Below are 15,763 nucleotides of genomic sequence, written 5' to 3'. Positions count from 1 at the left end.
CCAAACACTAAGAAGAACCCATGCTACTGATGCAATTAATAGCAGTGGCTATTCCCTAAGTATAATTAATAGCCATTAATGGACTTCTCCTCCAAGAATTTATCCAAACCTTTTTTGAACCCAGCTACACTAACTGCACTAACTACCTTCTCTGGCAACAAATTCCAGTGCTTTATGTGCGTTGAGTGAAAAAGAATTTTCTCCGATTAGTCTTAAATGTGTTACTTGCTAACTTCATGGAATGCCCCCTAGTCCTTCTATTATTCGAAAGTGTAAATAACCGAGTCACATCTACTCGTTCAAGACCTCACATGATCTTAAAGACCTCTATCATATCCCCTTTCAGCCGAAGTATGCATGAAGTATCAGTTTTTCTTCTCCCCTGCCGTTGAAGCAGAGAGCTATGCTGGATATGCATTGAAAGTGAAGTATCAGGCTTATTTGGTTTGGGGTAGTAACCGCCGTAACAAGCCAGCTACTCCCCGCTTTGTGAGTGCAAATCCTTTTTTCCACATTTCCTCTTGCTGTTGAAACTTAGAGCGATGTTGGAGTCACAGTAACCATGTGTATGTTTATTGAATAAGGGTATTATTTCCAGGCAGTAGCCATCATTTTGGCGAGCCATCCACTCTTCATTGACGGCCTCTTGACTTTATGGATCCACAGTGTTTATCCCATGCCCCTTTGAAGTCCTTCACAGTTCTGGTCTTCACTACTTCCTCCGGAAGGGCATTCCAGGCATCTACCACCCTCTCCGTGAAGAAATACTTCCTGACATTGGTTCTGAATCTTCCTCCCTGTAGCTTCAAATTGTGACCCCTGGTTCTGCTGATTTTTTTCCTACGGAAAAGGTATGTCGTTGTCTTTGGATCATTAAAACCTTTCAAGTATCTGAAAGTCTGTATCATATCACCTCTGCTCCTCCTTTCCTCCAGGGTGTACATATTTAGATTCTTCAATCTCTCCTCATAACTCCGGACTTACAGTTCTAGTGTTAATTAGTTGCCACAATTGACTTTTGCAGAATACTGGCACACTGATGTCAGTACAGGGCTATATGAGGGTGACATCAGCGAGTCAGTTGGTTTCTGTCTCCATCTGCTGGTAGGCGTGCATAACCCACTTATGTGCACTGGCTTGCCTATCCTAGAGGAAAGAAAATTATCAGCTGAGTAGTAATTTCACCTTCCTGGGTTTTTGAATACTGGATGTCTGACTTCTGTGGGGGAGTAATGGGGCTGGATATACAATATAGAAACATAGAAACATAGAAATGACGGCAGAAGAAGACCAAATGGCCCATCCAGTCTGCCCAGCAAGCTTCCCTCATTTCTTCTCTCATACTTATCTGTTTCTCTTAGCTCTTGGTTCTAATTCCCTTCCACCCCCACCATTAATGTAGAGAGCGGTGATGGAGCTGCATCCAAGTGAAATATCTAGCTTGAGTAGTTAGAGGTAGTAGGGGTAGTAACCGCCGCAATAAGCAAGCTACACCCATGCTTATTTGTTTTTACCCAGATTATGTTATACAGCCCTTATTGGTTGTTTATCTTCTCCCCTGCCGTTGAAGCAGGGAGCTATGCTGGATATGCGTGAGGTATCAGTTTTTTTCTTCTCCCCTGCCGTTGAAGCAGAGAGCTATGCTGGATATGCATTGAAGGTGAAGTATCAGGCACATTTGGTTTGGGGTAGTAACCGCCGTAACAAGCCAGCTACTCCCCGCTTTGTGAGTGTGAATCCTTTTTTCTTCTCTCCTGCCGTTTAAGCAGAGAGCTCTGCTGGATGTGTGAAGTAACAGTTTTTCTTTTCCCCTGCTGTTGAAGCAGAGAACTATGCTGCATTGAAGTGAAGTATAAGAATGGAGTGATCAAGCTAGTTGAAAGGCATCAGGAATAGAGGAATAGAGGAAGGTGGAGGTAGTAATTTGGATATTTGGTTTGGGGTAGTAACCGCCATAACAAGCCAGCTACTCCCGTCTTTGTGAGTGCAAATCCTTTTTTCCACATTTCCTCTTGCTGTTGAAGCTTAGAGTGATGTTGGAGTCACAGTAACCATGTGTATGTTTATTGAATAAGGGTATTGTCTCCAGGCAGTAGCCATCATTCTGGCGAGTCACCCACTCTTCATTGGCGGCCTCTTGACTTTATGGATCCACAGTGTTTATCCCATGCCCCTTTGAAGTCCTTCACAGTTCTGGTCTTCACCACTTCCTCCGGAAGGGCATTCCAGGCATCCACCACCCTCTCCGTGAAGAAATACTTCCTGACATTGGTTCTGAATCTTCCTCCCTGGAGCTTCAAATCGTGACCCCTGGTTCTGCTGATTTTTTTCTTATGGTAAAGGTTTGTCGTTGCCTTTGGATCATTAAAACCTTTCAAGTATCTGAAAGTCTGTATCATATCACCTCTGCTCCTCCTTTCCTCCAGGGTGTACATATTTAGATTCTTCAATCTCTCCTCGTACGTCATGCGATGAAGATCCTCCACCTTCCTGGTCGCCCTTCTCTGTACCGCTTCCATCTTGTCTTTGTCTTTTTGTAGATACGGTCTCCAGAACTGAACACAGTACTCCAGGTGAGGCCTCACCAAGGACCTGTACAAGGGAATAATCACTTCCCTTTTCTTACTCGATATTCCTCTCTCTATGCAGCCCAGCATTCTTTTGGCTTTTGCTATCGCCTTGTCGCATTGTTTCGCAGACTTCATATCATTAGACACTATCACCCCAAGGTCCCTCTCCTGCTCCGTGCACGTCAGCCTTTCCCCCCCCATCGAATACAGTTCATTTGGATTTCCGCTCCCCATATGCATGACTTTGCACTTCTTGGCATTGAATCTCAGCTGCCATATCTTCGACCACTCTTCCAGTTTCCTTAGATCCCGTCTCATTCTCTCCACTCCTTCCGGCGTGTCCACTCTGTTGCAGATCTTAGTGTCATCCGCAAAAAGACAAACCTTACCTTCTATCCCGTCCGCAATGTCGCTCACAAAGATATTGAACAGGACCGGTCCCAACACCGATCCTTGCGGTACACCACTTAAAACCGCTCTCTCTTCAGAGAAGGTTCCGTTTACCGTCACACATTGTCTTCTGTCCGTCAACCAATTTGCAATCCAGGTCACCACCTTGTCACTCACTCCCAAGCTTCTTGTTTTATTCACCAGTCTCCTGTGCGGAACCGTATCAAAAGCTTTGCTGAAATCCAAGTATATGACATCGAGCGCTCTTCCTTGGTCCAATTCCTTGGTTACCCAGTCAAAAAAGTAAATCAGATTTGTCTGACAGGATCTTCCCCTGGTGAATCCATGTTGCCTCTGGTCCATCAATTCTCCGGACTGTAGATAGTTCACTATTCTCTCTTTCAGCAGAGACTCCATTACTTTTCCCACCACCGAAGTGAGGCTAACCGGCCTGTAGTTGCCAGCCTCCTCCCTGTTCCCACTCTTGTGAAGCGGGACCACCACCGCTCTTCTCCAGTCTCTCGGCACCACTCCCGTTTCTAGAGATCTATTGAACAGGTCACACAGCGGACCCGCCAGAACATCTCTGAGCTCCCTCAATATCCTTGGATGAATCCCATCAGGCCCCATGGCTTTGTCCACTTTCAGGTTCTTTAGCTCTTCCCACACATTTTCTACTGTAAAAGGATTTTCATCTATTCCACTTCCCTCCAGTTTCTTGTTGTGTAGAGATGGTCCTTCTCCAGGGTCTTCTTTATATGCTGCAAAGTTGGGGAAATTGGGTGTCTCAGAGTTACAGGTCTTGTTCTACCAGAGCCCACTGTAACCCATTTATTCCTGGGTTTCTGAATCCTCTGTGAGAGCTGGGAGAGTCAATCTGGATGTACAGCAGATTATGTATTGGTCTGCCTCACTCTAGCCTGCGAGCCTTGCAAACGCTCCAAACTTCAGGGCCCGTTTAGTTTTAAGAAGCTTTCCTTGGGATCATGTGACTGCTGCTGCGTGAATTACTTTGGTTGCTGCTCCAGCAGTGGATTAAATTTTAAATTTTAACTCTTGTTTTTAGATCTCTGAAGTTTAATGGTCCATGATTATTATTTTAATTTGTTATTATAATATTTAGTTTGGCAGATCCGCTATAAGCAGATTATAAATGTTATTAAATAAATAGTAGATAAGCCCAGAGGAACCAGACCTACAGGAATCCTAAAGGAGGGACTTGTATGATCTCCAAAGTTCCTGTATTGCATCAGCTTTATTTCTGTATCCTACACAGTATGGTAAAGAGAACCCACTGATTTTCTTAAGTTCTCTGAATATTTCTCTAGAGCAGAGCTTTCCAAACTTTTCATGTTGGTGACACACTTTTTAGACAAACATAATTTCGGGACACAGTAATTCAGTCTACTAGCAAACCAGAGGTTAAAGGTTAAACGAACAAAATGTATTTCGACAATTTACGTATGTTTCCTTAAATATATACATAATAAAATGTTTCACAACACAACCTATCTTGTGAAAACCTTTCATTTATATTAAAAATATATAATATTCCGGGGGCGCTGTTCCGCGGCCGATGGGACCAGACGTGTGAGTGCTGAGCTCCGTTCCCTCCGTGCTGAAAACTCCTCACAAGCAGCTGATTTCGTCGCTTTCCTGCCCCGGTTTGCACTGCTGTGCCTCCCTCTGCCGTGCCTGCACTCATGACGGCGAAAAAAAAGACAGCAGACCTAAAACATTTTGCCTACGGTAAGGCACATGTCGAGGAGGGGCCTGGGGGCATCACTCCGACCAGCCTGGATTTTGACGCTGCCGAGAGCCCTGAGACCGCGATCGGACCCCTCCCCCCACAGGCTCAGATTACCACGGGAGCAGCTGTCACTAAAGAGGAGATGAGGGGGTGGTTCATGGAGCTCCGTGCCGACATGAAGCAGCACAAACAAGACCTGATGTCCTCCATGGCTGACATTAAGGAGGACTTAGCTGCACTTGGTCGCCGCGTGGATGATGTGGAGGGGAGGGTGGATGGCCATGGGGAGGGTCTTAAACAAAATGGCGGATCAACAGCAGAAATTTGATACAGATTTGTCTGCCCTCTCTGACAAGCTGGAAGACCTAGAAAACAGGAACAGGAGATGTAATCTCGGTATTAGAGGAGTGCCAGACAGTCCGGACTATGTGGATGCACATAGCGTTGCCCAACAAATCTGTATTTTTATCTTACAAATGGCCTCCCCGGATCAGGATAACAACTCTGCAGAGGCCTCTACCATCCGGCTAGAACGCGCCCACCGGGTACTGGGACAACGAGGTGAGCAGAGATCTCGGGACATTATCATCTGTTTCCACAGTTTTCTGCAGAAATCCCAGGTTTATGAAGCAGCCAGACAGCAACGAGATATTCAATGGAAGTCTCACTCCATCACAATCTTTCAAGATTTGGCTCCAGTGACCCTTAAACGCCGCTATGACCTGCGTGAAGTCACGGCGGCTCTGCGATCGGGTGGGACACGCTACAGATGGACTTTTCCATTTGGACTACAATTTCAAATTCAAGGCGTGACATATCGTGTCAAGACACTGACGGAAGCAGCAGAGGCTTTTAAGCAGGCTCAGCTACCAGTTCCGTTTCAGATACCAAAGCCGGCCGCGGCCCGCTCCAAACCGGATGCCATGCCTCGCTGGCAGCGAGCTGGAAAGGGCGGACGCCGCCTCCGTCGCCACTCGGGAGCTGCTGGAGGGTCCATGTCTGATCAGGGTTGAACAGTCGACCTCATAATTGGTCTTTCTTACCAGTCTACCTACCATGGAGGTGGCTTTGGAGTTGGTTTTTCAAGGCACCCTTTTCACCTGGGGTATCTGCATTAATCACAGGCGATTGGGTGGATAACTTTTCTGCCCTATTGAGTTATGACGAATGTTGTTTCTGTTTGCATTTTTGGTGTTTTCATATTGTTCTGCTATCTTTTTGCTTCAGAGGGGGGGACGGCCTCGGCACGGGGAGTTCCCTGTGTGCCGGGTACAGTTGCAGCCCCCTGAAGGTCTGCTTTCCACTGGGGATGGTGGCATGCCTTCCATTATTTGGGGATGACAACAGGGTGTCTTACTTTTGCATTGTGATCTCTGTGTGGCGTTTACTGTATATGTGGGGGGACTGTCTACACCGATGTTTGGGTGGGAGCCCGGGGCCTGGAGAGCTCTGGGAATGGCCTTATGTTTATCTAACCCCTCTCCTCTCCTATGGCTACTAAAATTATCTCCCTAAATGTAAAGGGGTTAAATACTCCCCGAAAAACGGTACTTCTCAGGAAAGAATTGCAGGTGCAACAGGCGGCTCTAGCCTTTGTTCAGGAAACGCACATCCGTAAGCGTTTTGAACACTTGCTAGTTTTCCCCTCTTACCCCAGCACTTATTGGGCAGCCAGCACCAAGAATTCCCGCTACACAGGGGTGGGGATTCTTGTTTCTCACACCTTAGTCCATGACTTGGTGCATAAGGTTCTGGACCCACAGGGCCGGTATTTACTACTTAAACTGAGAGTGGGCGGCCGTATCCTGACCCTGGTTAATGTTTATTTCCCCAATGTCAACCAAGCATCCTTTCTGAAAGAGATAGACCAGTTACTGCTTGGTCAGGCAGCTGGAGACATTATATTGGGGGGCGATTTTAATTTATCTATGGACCCTAAGGTTGACAATTCCGCTCAGCCTACTAATGCCTTCTCTGGGCTACGTAAAGCGTGGCGCGCATTCCTGACGCGCTGGCACTTAGTAGATGTTTGGCGGGATAGGTACCCGACCTCGAGGTCCTATACCTTTTTTTCTGCGCCTCACAAATCTTATTCCCGTATTGATTACCTTTTTATTGGGGCCCATATTCAAAATCTTGTTCGGGCAGTGGGCATCGATGGCATCACGTGGTCCGATCACGCGCCTGTTTGGGCAACAGTGGCCTTCTTCGACACTGTTGGTGGCCTACGTGCTTGGCGTCTAAATAGCAGTTTGTTGAGGGATATTGCCTTCACCAAACAGCTCGACTCCAGCATACAAGAATATTTTAGGGTCAATAACACGGATGGCATGTCTGCTGCCACACTTTGGGAATGCTCCAAGGCCGTGGTCCGAGGGCTTTTGCTATCTCGGGCAGCTTACTGCAATAAGGAACGAGAGGGCAAGCGATCGGCATTGGTGTCTGACATTACCCAGCTGTCGCAACAGCACGCTGCCACCGGGTCGCCTGCACTTTATTCTCGCCTTTTACGTGCTAAAGACCTGTTACGCTCTATAGATGATGCTTATGTGAGTCACCAGCTGAACCTGACCAAACAAAAATACTTTGAGGGGGGTAACAAGGCGGGTCGCTTGTTGGCGCAGAGTTTAAAGGCACAACAAGCGCAGACCTTAGTTGCAAAAATTTGCACTCCCCAGGGTGTCCTGGAAACCTCTTCAGAGAGTATTCGCACCTGCTTTTCTGATTTTTACACCCAGTTATACTCTCCTGAGGCGTCCATTCGGGACGTGGATATTGACTGCTATTTAGCCTCTGTCTCCTTACCGGCCCTTACGGAGGACCAACAGCTTTTGCTAGACGCTCCTATCACCGTGGCTGAAGTCACATTTGCTATTAAGAACTTGAAACCGGGAACGGCTCCAGGGTTGGACGGTTTCCCGGGGGAATATTACCGGCAGTTTACGATGGCTCTGGTGCAACCCCTTACTGATATGTTTAATGCCCTTAGGGACCTTGGTACCATTCCTGCTACTGCCAACACGGCTGGGATCTCAGTTATAGCAAAACCCGGTAGGGACCCGACTTCCTGTGGGTCGTATAGGCCCATTTCCTTGATTAATGTGGACCTCAAGATTTTGGCTAGAGTCCTTGCAGAGAGATTGAATAGCGTACTTGTTAACCTTGTCCATCCGGATCAGGTAGGCTTTGTCCCAGGCCGTTTGGCTGCGGATAACGTCCGTAGGATCGTGGACATCATTGACCTCGTTCAACACGATCATATCCCAACTGTTTTATTGTCTTTAGATGCGGAGAAAGCATTTGACCTGGTTCACTGGTCCTTTCTCTTTCGCACACTGGAACATATGGGGTTTGGTGTTTTTTTTTATTACTTGGGTGCGGAAACTCTATGATCACCCTATGGCCAGAGTTAAAATTAATGGTAGTTATGGTCCACCCTTTTCCATTGGTCGAGGAACCCGCCAGGGCTGCCCCTTATCCCCCTTGTTGTTTGCCCTGTTTTTAGAACCATTCACTACTCGCATAAGGTCGTCTCCCTCTGTGGCGGGGGTTTCTATTGGACATCACCACTTTAAAATCTCCCTATTCGCCGATGACATTATGCTCACCCTAACTGATCCGATTCACTCTCTGCAAGGGGTAATGTCTGAATTGAAAGCGTTTGGGGCTGTCTCGGGGCTCAAAGTTAATTTGACAAGTCCGAAATCTTGAATGTCAACCTTCCCCCCCAAGAGGTAGCATCCTTACAACTCAGCTTACCTTTTAAATGGGCCAAAACGGCGTTGAAATACTTGGGAGTTCGTATCGGTCCTACTGTTAGTCAGTTGTTTGCCCTGAACTATACGCCCCTTTTACATTCCATTACCGCAGACCTTCACAAATGGTCCCGACATACCTATTCCTGGCTTGGGAGGATTGCTATTGTGAAAATGAATATTCTCCCCCGCTTTTTATATTTTTTTACCACCATCCCAATTCTGCTCTCACCAGCTATTCTTCGCTTGTGGCAACAGAAGATTTTTGGGTTCATATGGCGCAAACGACCTCCTCGGGTTTCACGCAATACTTTATATCTTGCTAAAGATAGAGGGGGCCTGGGAGTCCCGAATCTACAATGGTACTACTGCGCGGCCCAGCTTCGGGCCCTGCTGGTATTTCATTCTCCTCATAACCTCCCACTGTGGGTCTCACTGGAACAGGCTGCAATAGGGGATTTCCCACTCTCTGCACTTCCGTGGCAGCCTAAGACCTCCTGGGCTCTGGGCCCTTACATGCCCTTTGCTTTGGGTACCACACTTTACCTTTGGCAGCGGTGGAAAGTTCTGTTGGTTGGGAAGGAGCCTTATACTCCTCTCACTCATCTTTTTGCTAACGCTCTTTTTCCTTGTACCTCCACTGCTGCAGAGTCTCAGCCATGGCTAGCCGCTGGCATTCACTATATAGAACACGTTATTGTCCAGGGCTCTATCATGACAAAGGAGGCTCTTTGCGCTCACTATCATTTTAGAGACGTGGACTTCCTATTGTATGCTAAAATCTATCATTCTATTAAAAGGGCTGTCAGACAGGGTACTATGCGACTTAATGTCACATTGTTTGAACACTATTGTCTTAATGTACATAAGTTACGGGGTCTCATTTCCAAAATCTACGCTTTATTGGCAGGGAGAGCCTCGGGCCACTTTTGCCAACAGAGGGCTTGGGTGTCTGACTTTGATCACGTATTAGATGAGGATGACTGGACTCTTATTTTTCTGATGAACCGCAAATGTTCTATCTCTGCTACCCTGCAGGAAAACTGTTACAAACTATTATATCGTTGGCATTATACCCCTCAGCGCCTTCATCGCTACAACCCTCTCATACCAGACACCTGCTGGCGGCAATGCGGACAGATAGGAGATTATTATCATGTATGGTGGCAATGTGGGAAAATTAGAGGCCTGTGGACTGCGGTTTTTGAGTGGTTATCTCATATCCTTCGGGACTCTCTGGACATCAAACCATGGCATGCTCTGATAACCTTGCCAGTGACATCAGTCAATAAGCTACAACAAAGGTTCATACAACAAGTCTTTATTGTCACTAGGCTTGAAATAGCCTCACAATGGAAAGCAAGTAGCGTCCCCAGTCTTGCACGAATTCTCCACAGACTCCATAATGTTTATCAACTGGAGCGCCTCACGGCCGTACATCATAACCGTGTGAAACCTTTTACGGCAACCTGGGAACCGTATTGTATATGGCTCCGGGATCAAGCCCAGGGGGACACTGCCCCTGATCTGAGTGCTGAGGCCGCTTGTTAATCTGATCTTCTCCTTCCCCGGTTTCCTCTTCCGGGCTTGGGATTCCCCGACGAGCATCGGTCGAATGATCCACTTCAAGCTGTGTACTTCAGTCACCTTTCACAGCAAATAACACTGTTATGTATTTTTGCCACTCATCTCTTCATTTGTTTTCTCAATTCCTGTTGTCAGGGTGGGAGGGGGGTTGTGGGTTTTCTATAGCTCTGATGATTGCTAGTATGGTTGTATTTACTAATTTGTATTTGCTAAATCATCCAATAAAAATTGTTTAAATAAAAAAAAAATATATATATAATATTCCAAGATTAATGTTATTGTTATAATTTATGAATAACAATAATAAAACAAAGTTATTGTGTTATTCAATTTACCTCTTTAATGAGATATATGAGCTTGATGGGATGAACACAGCTTTTGAATATTTGGTGTTAATAAAGTCCAAAGGGTCTTCTGCGTAATTTTAAAAAGCTGGCCAGTTTCACACTATAAAATTATTGATAGCCTCATTCAACTAATTATATATGGCTATGAGAGTGAAGTCTGGAATTTATAGGAAGGGACAGAATGTCAATATAAATCCTGCACCTCCAGTTCTGTAACTCTGTGTATCCACTGAAATTCCCCCAAACAATGGAGCTTGAATGTTTCCCTTACAGCTCATCATACTGAAAGATATTTTCAAATGCTGGTGTCACCTCACAGTAACAGCAGCACAAACACCTTCCACTGCCAGGCACATTGTGAACTAAAATAAAACCTCGTAAAAAAGACACTCAAAATCTAGACTGCAATCCCATTGTAACATAACAGTAATAACACCAAGGACTCAAACAACAATAACCCTACCTGTGAAAAAGCAAGGGTAAATATTACACTGGGTCCTAGAATACCAATACACCACCTACTGAGGAAACAAAACAAACCAGATTGCTATAGATCCCTATGCTAGCAGAATCTCTCATAATGGTCACACACACAGAGCAGAGACAGACCCTCACCAAATACAAAATACAAAATAAAGGAGCACAAATTAGACAAAATCTGAAATGGAAACCCCAAGAAGCCAGACTCTGTGTATTAACAATGGAAAAATAAAACCACCATTCCTCATAAAACAAATAAAATCAAGAAACATAAAGCATCAGTTATAATAGTAAAACCATACTAATAAAAGAATATTTTAAAACTACTGATAAATAGAATTTCTATTAATTAAAATCATATACATTTTTTACAATTTCCCAAACACTAATAAAATATTTCAAAACAGCACATATATCAAATAACACCCAATAATTAAAACTAATAAGGATTTTAAAAAGCCCCTGCTGTCCATACGTGGGAGCTCTTGATTTCCAGTCACCCTGATATTGTCCAGGATTAGGAGGTTATCCTCTCTCACACAGACTCACATGTCCATTCTCTCTCACACATACACTGTCACATACATACACATTCATGCTCTTATACCCACCATAACCTCTCGCTCTCACAGACACTGACACACTCTCAGGCTCTCTCCCCCTCCACACACACCCCCCACACAAACTCTTACTCCCCTGGATTTTCTCATACACACTCTCTCTGGCTCCCTCACATACACACAAACACACACACCCAGGCAAGCTTCCAGTCATTCTCACACACTGAAACTGACCCCCAGGCAGGCTCCCATTCATTTTCACACCACTCCCTCACCATCCCCCAGGCATGCACACATTCATTCTCACACACACAGACCCCCAGGCAGGCACCAATTCATTCTCACACACACACATATACTACACACTGGCCGGAACCTATTCTCACACATACAAACCCCAGGAAGACACCCATACATTCTCATACACAGACACACCCTCAGGCAGGCACCCATGCATTCACACACATACACCCCTAGGCAGACTCCCATTCATACACATGCACACTAAAGGCAGACCCCCTCTCTTTCTTTTGCCAGCAACCTCAGAGCCTCTCTCATTCCTCTGCTGCCACTGTCACTGATGCCGCATGGCTATTGGGGAGGCGCTGATTGCTGCTATTGGCACTGAAGCCCATTCTGCTGCCTCCTCTGTGCAGGCTCGTGGGTTTCCACTTCCTCCATGTTGATCTCGTACATTGTGAGATCCGCATAGAGAAAGTGCTACTCTTGCACATTACCAAAGATTACATGTGCCAATCAGTAAAAAGTAATTTATTTCTTTTTTTTTACCTTTGCTGTCTGAACTTAGTTTTCTAATCGGTTGGTCACAGGCTTTTTTGTTCCACCTCCTCTTTCTTATTTTTTTGCCAATTCCTTTCATATTGTCTTTTTTTCTATTTCTTTTCTCTCCATCTGTCTTCTTCCCTCAAACATTGTCAGGTTCTCATTCTCACATGCTTTCTCTCTCTCTCACACACACACACACACACACACACACACACAGGCTCTCACTCTCACATGCTCTCTCTCATACAATCATTCATACAGTCTCTCTCTTGCAAATGCTGTCTGACTCTCACACACCCAGGCTCTCTCTCACTCCCACATGCTGTCTTGCTCAAGCACAGGCTCTCACTGTCACATGCTGTCTCTCGCACACACATACAGGTTCTCACATGCTGTCTCTGCAAACATTCAGGTCCTCACTCCCACACCGAATCTCTCAACGCACCTCATAGACGCAACCCAATCTCTCAACTCATCTCATGCACACACTCTACGGGCCCTCAGCCTCTCTCTTACTTCTGGGCCTCCTCTTCACGGGTCGCTGCAGGACGGGCTCTGCAGCGGCCCTGATCTTCTCGGGCCGATCGCGGGGGCGGCGGCCCTGATCTTCTCGGGCCGATCGCGGGGGCGGCGGCCCTGATCTTTTTGGACCGATCCGCGGTGGGAACCTCCTCCTCTTCTCACACGCTGTAACGACGCTGCTCCTCTTCTGCATGCGGCTGATGATCCTCCCCCTTTTTGCCCGTGCGGCTCCGGCAACATTTTCCTTCCAGGGCCGCGTGGGCAGGAAGGAGGCGGAGCATCTGCACGTTTCGACGTGACCTTGTTCTTCAGGCCGTGGTGAGGTGAGCTCCACCACGGCCATGCCGATCTTCCTGCTGTGTGTCTGCGGCACACAGTGCAGCGATTCTTTACTGCTCAGCCGCCAGTGGGATGAGGTCCACCGGCGGCCGCATTGGCTCCCACTTGCCGGTGTGTCACGTGCACCGGGCTTGCGCGGCACACCTCAGGCGACACACTAAAGTATCGCGACACACACTTTGGAAAGCTCTGCTCTAGAGACATCATAGAGAGGTTTTCATAGGCATCACGTAAAGTTTCTGCTAAGTCACAGAATTCTTTAATATCAGAGATCCCATGCATTCATTATGTGATCCTTCTAAACATCTCATCTCAGGTTATTGGTAGCTTTCCATGCCATTGTCACTTACACATGATTAATTCCTTCTTTTTGTATCCAGCAGACAATGAGGTGATACAGAAAGAGAAGAGGGAGGAGAATCGAGAAGAACACCCTATAGTATTAGCACTTACACCAAGACAATCAGGAAATGTCTGTGAGAATCTTGCCCAGAGGACTGAGGGGGGAGACATTAGCCAAAGACAGCAGGAATTAGAGAAGAAGCAGCAAGACTCTGCAGGAGAGTCACCCGATGGAGTCACTGCAGATGAGAGAAGTGACAGGGAGTTCACAGACATCCCTGAGCACCAGGGACACCTGAGAAGAGAGAATCCCTTCCAGAGTAATAACAGTGATCAAATGACTTCTGACCTCCAGCAGAAAGAGGAGGAAGGGAAGAAATCCTTTCACTGTGACACCTGTGGGAAAAACTTTAATAGAAAATGTCATTTTGTGTTGCACCAGAGGAGTCACACAGGAGAGAGACCGTTTCCATGCAACCAGAAGTTAACCCTGAACTTACACCAGCGAATCCACACTGAAGGGAGCACTTTTACTTGTATTGAATGCAAGAAAACCTTTTCTTGCAGAGAATCCTTAGTAATACACCAAAGTACACACACAGGTAAGAGACCCTCTCTTTGCCCTCAAGATGGGGAATCTTACAGTTCTGAGTTATCTTTAATAGAAAAACCATTTAACTGTACTGAATGTGGTAAAAGCTTCTGTCGGAAGGACAAATTTAAATTGCATCAGAAAGTCCATACTGGAGAAAAACCATTTAACTGTACTGAATGTGGTAAATGCTTCAGTCGTAAGGACAATTTTAAATTGCATCAGAAAATCCATACTGGAGAAAAACCATTTAAATGTACTGAATGTGGTAAAAGCTTTAGGGACCAGGCCCATCTAGGACAGCATCAGAAAATCCATACTGGAGAAAAACGCTTTAACTGTACTGAATGTGGTAAAAGCTTCTGTCGGAAGGACAATTTTAAATTGCATCAGAAAATCCATACTGGAGAAAAACGCTTTAACTGTACTGAATGTGGTAAAAGCTTCTGTCGGAAGGACAATTTTAAATTGCATCAGAAAATCCATACTGGAGAAAAACGCTTTAACTGTACTGAATGTGGTAAAAGCTTCGGTCGTAAGGACAAATTTAAATTGCATCAGAAAATCCATATTGGAGAAAAACCATTTAAATGTACTGAATGTGGTAAAAGCTTTTCTCAGAAGGTGCATTTCATATCGCACCAGAAAATCCATACTGGAGAAAAACCATTTAAATGTACTGAATGTGGTAAAAGCTTCATACAGAAGGCATCTCTTATATTGCATCAAAGAATCCATACTGGAGAAAAACCATTTAAATGTACTGAATGTGGTAAAAGCTTTAGTGACAAGGCCCATCTAGGACAGCACCAGAAAATCCATACTGGAGAAAAACCATTTAAATGTGCTGAATGTGGTAAAAGCTTTTCTCGGAAGGGGCATTTCATATTGCATCAGAAAATCCATACTGGAGAAAAACCATTTAAATGTACTGAATGTGGTAAATGTTTTTTTTGGCGGTCATCTCTCATGCGGCATCAGAAAATCCATACTGGGGCGGAAGTGACGTCATCGAGACTAATGGCAGCCTAAACCCGAGTCTCCTCCGATGCCTGATGGTATCTAAGTCCATCAAACCTCCTAAAGGACTATTCGAGGCGTCAATTATCATTTTTTATGCCGGGATTAGTAGCAGATGACGACCAGACGAAAAACCTGTGATCTAAAGAAGTATTCGTACTACAAATTGGCGCTGGAAGGGGAGCCACAAGAACCCAACATGGCGGATGCGCACGAGGCAGCTACGACTCCGGGGGAAAGCCGGGCGGAGTCGCCGCAAGGATCGATCGATTTACCTACTAATTCCGAAATGCGGGGCTGGTTTGAAGAGCTGAAAAAAGATATAGCTGCCAATACAGCGGAAATTAAGATCTCGATTGAAGAGTTGCGTGGGGATATCGCGGAACACGGGCGGCGCCTCTTTGAAGTGGAGACCCGAGCAGAAGCCAACAGTGACGGGTTGAAAACGGCACGGGAGCAACTGACCACGTTACAAAATGAGATGGACCATCTCCAAGATAAAGTGGAAGACCTTGAAAATAGGTCTAGACGCCAAAATCTTAGATTTCGTGGGGTTCCTGAGCTTCCTGATTACGCCGATAGCGCAGCGGTGGTAGCACAGATAAGCGTGATGCTGCTTACTGCTGGTGAGGCGGATAAAGCCGCGGTTTCAGAGACAGAGATTAAATTAGTCCGGGCGCACCGAGTGTTGGGTCCACGGGCCCTGAATGTACCTAAAGATAT

At 45.9% G+C, this 15,763-nt stretch overlaps 2 protein-coding genes across 7 annotated transcripts in view; both read left to right on the top strand.

Moving 5' to 3' along the window:
* Positions 1-15,072, top strand: part of LOC115083634 (zinc finger protein 585A-like) — a 121,754-nt gene extending 106,682 nt beyond the window's left edge. Inside the window, 2 exon segments of the mRNA XM_029587570.1 lie at positions 13,800-13,952; positions 14,094-15,072. Of these exon segments, the coding sequence (XP_029443430.1) occupies positions 13,800-13,952; positions 14,094-15,052 (1,112 nt within the window). The 3' untranslated portion in view covers positions 15,053-15,072.
* The window catches only part of LOC115083627 (zinc finger protein 585A-like), a 738,796-nt gene that overhangs the window by 384,986 nt on the left and 338,047 nt on the right, over positions 1-15,763 (top strand). The gene's annotated exons all lie outside the window — the stretch shown is intronic.

This window comes from Rhinatrema bivittatum, chromosome 2, assembly GCF_901001135.1.
Source record: "Rhinatrema bivittatum chromosome 2, aRhiBiv1.1, whole genome shotgun sequence".
NCBI lineage: Eukaryota > Metazoa > Chordata > Amphibia > Gymnophiona > Rhinatrematidae > Rhinatrema > Rhinatrema bivittatum.
This window is presented reverse-complemented; position numbering and strand designations above follow the sequence as displayed.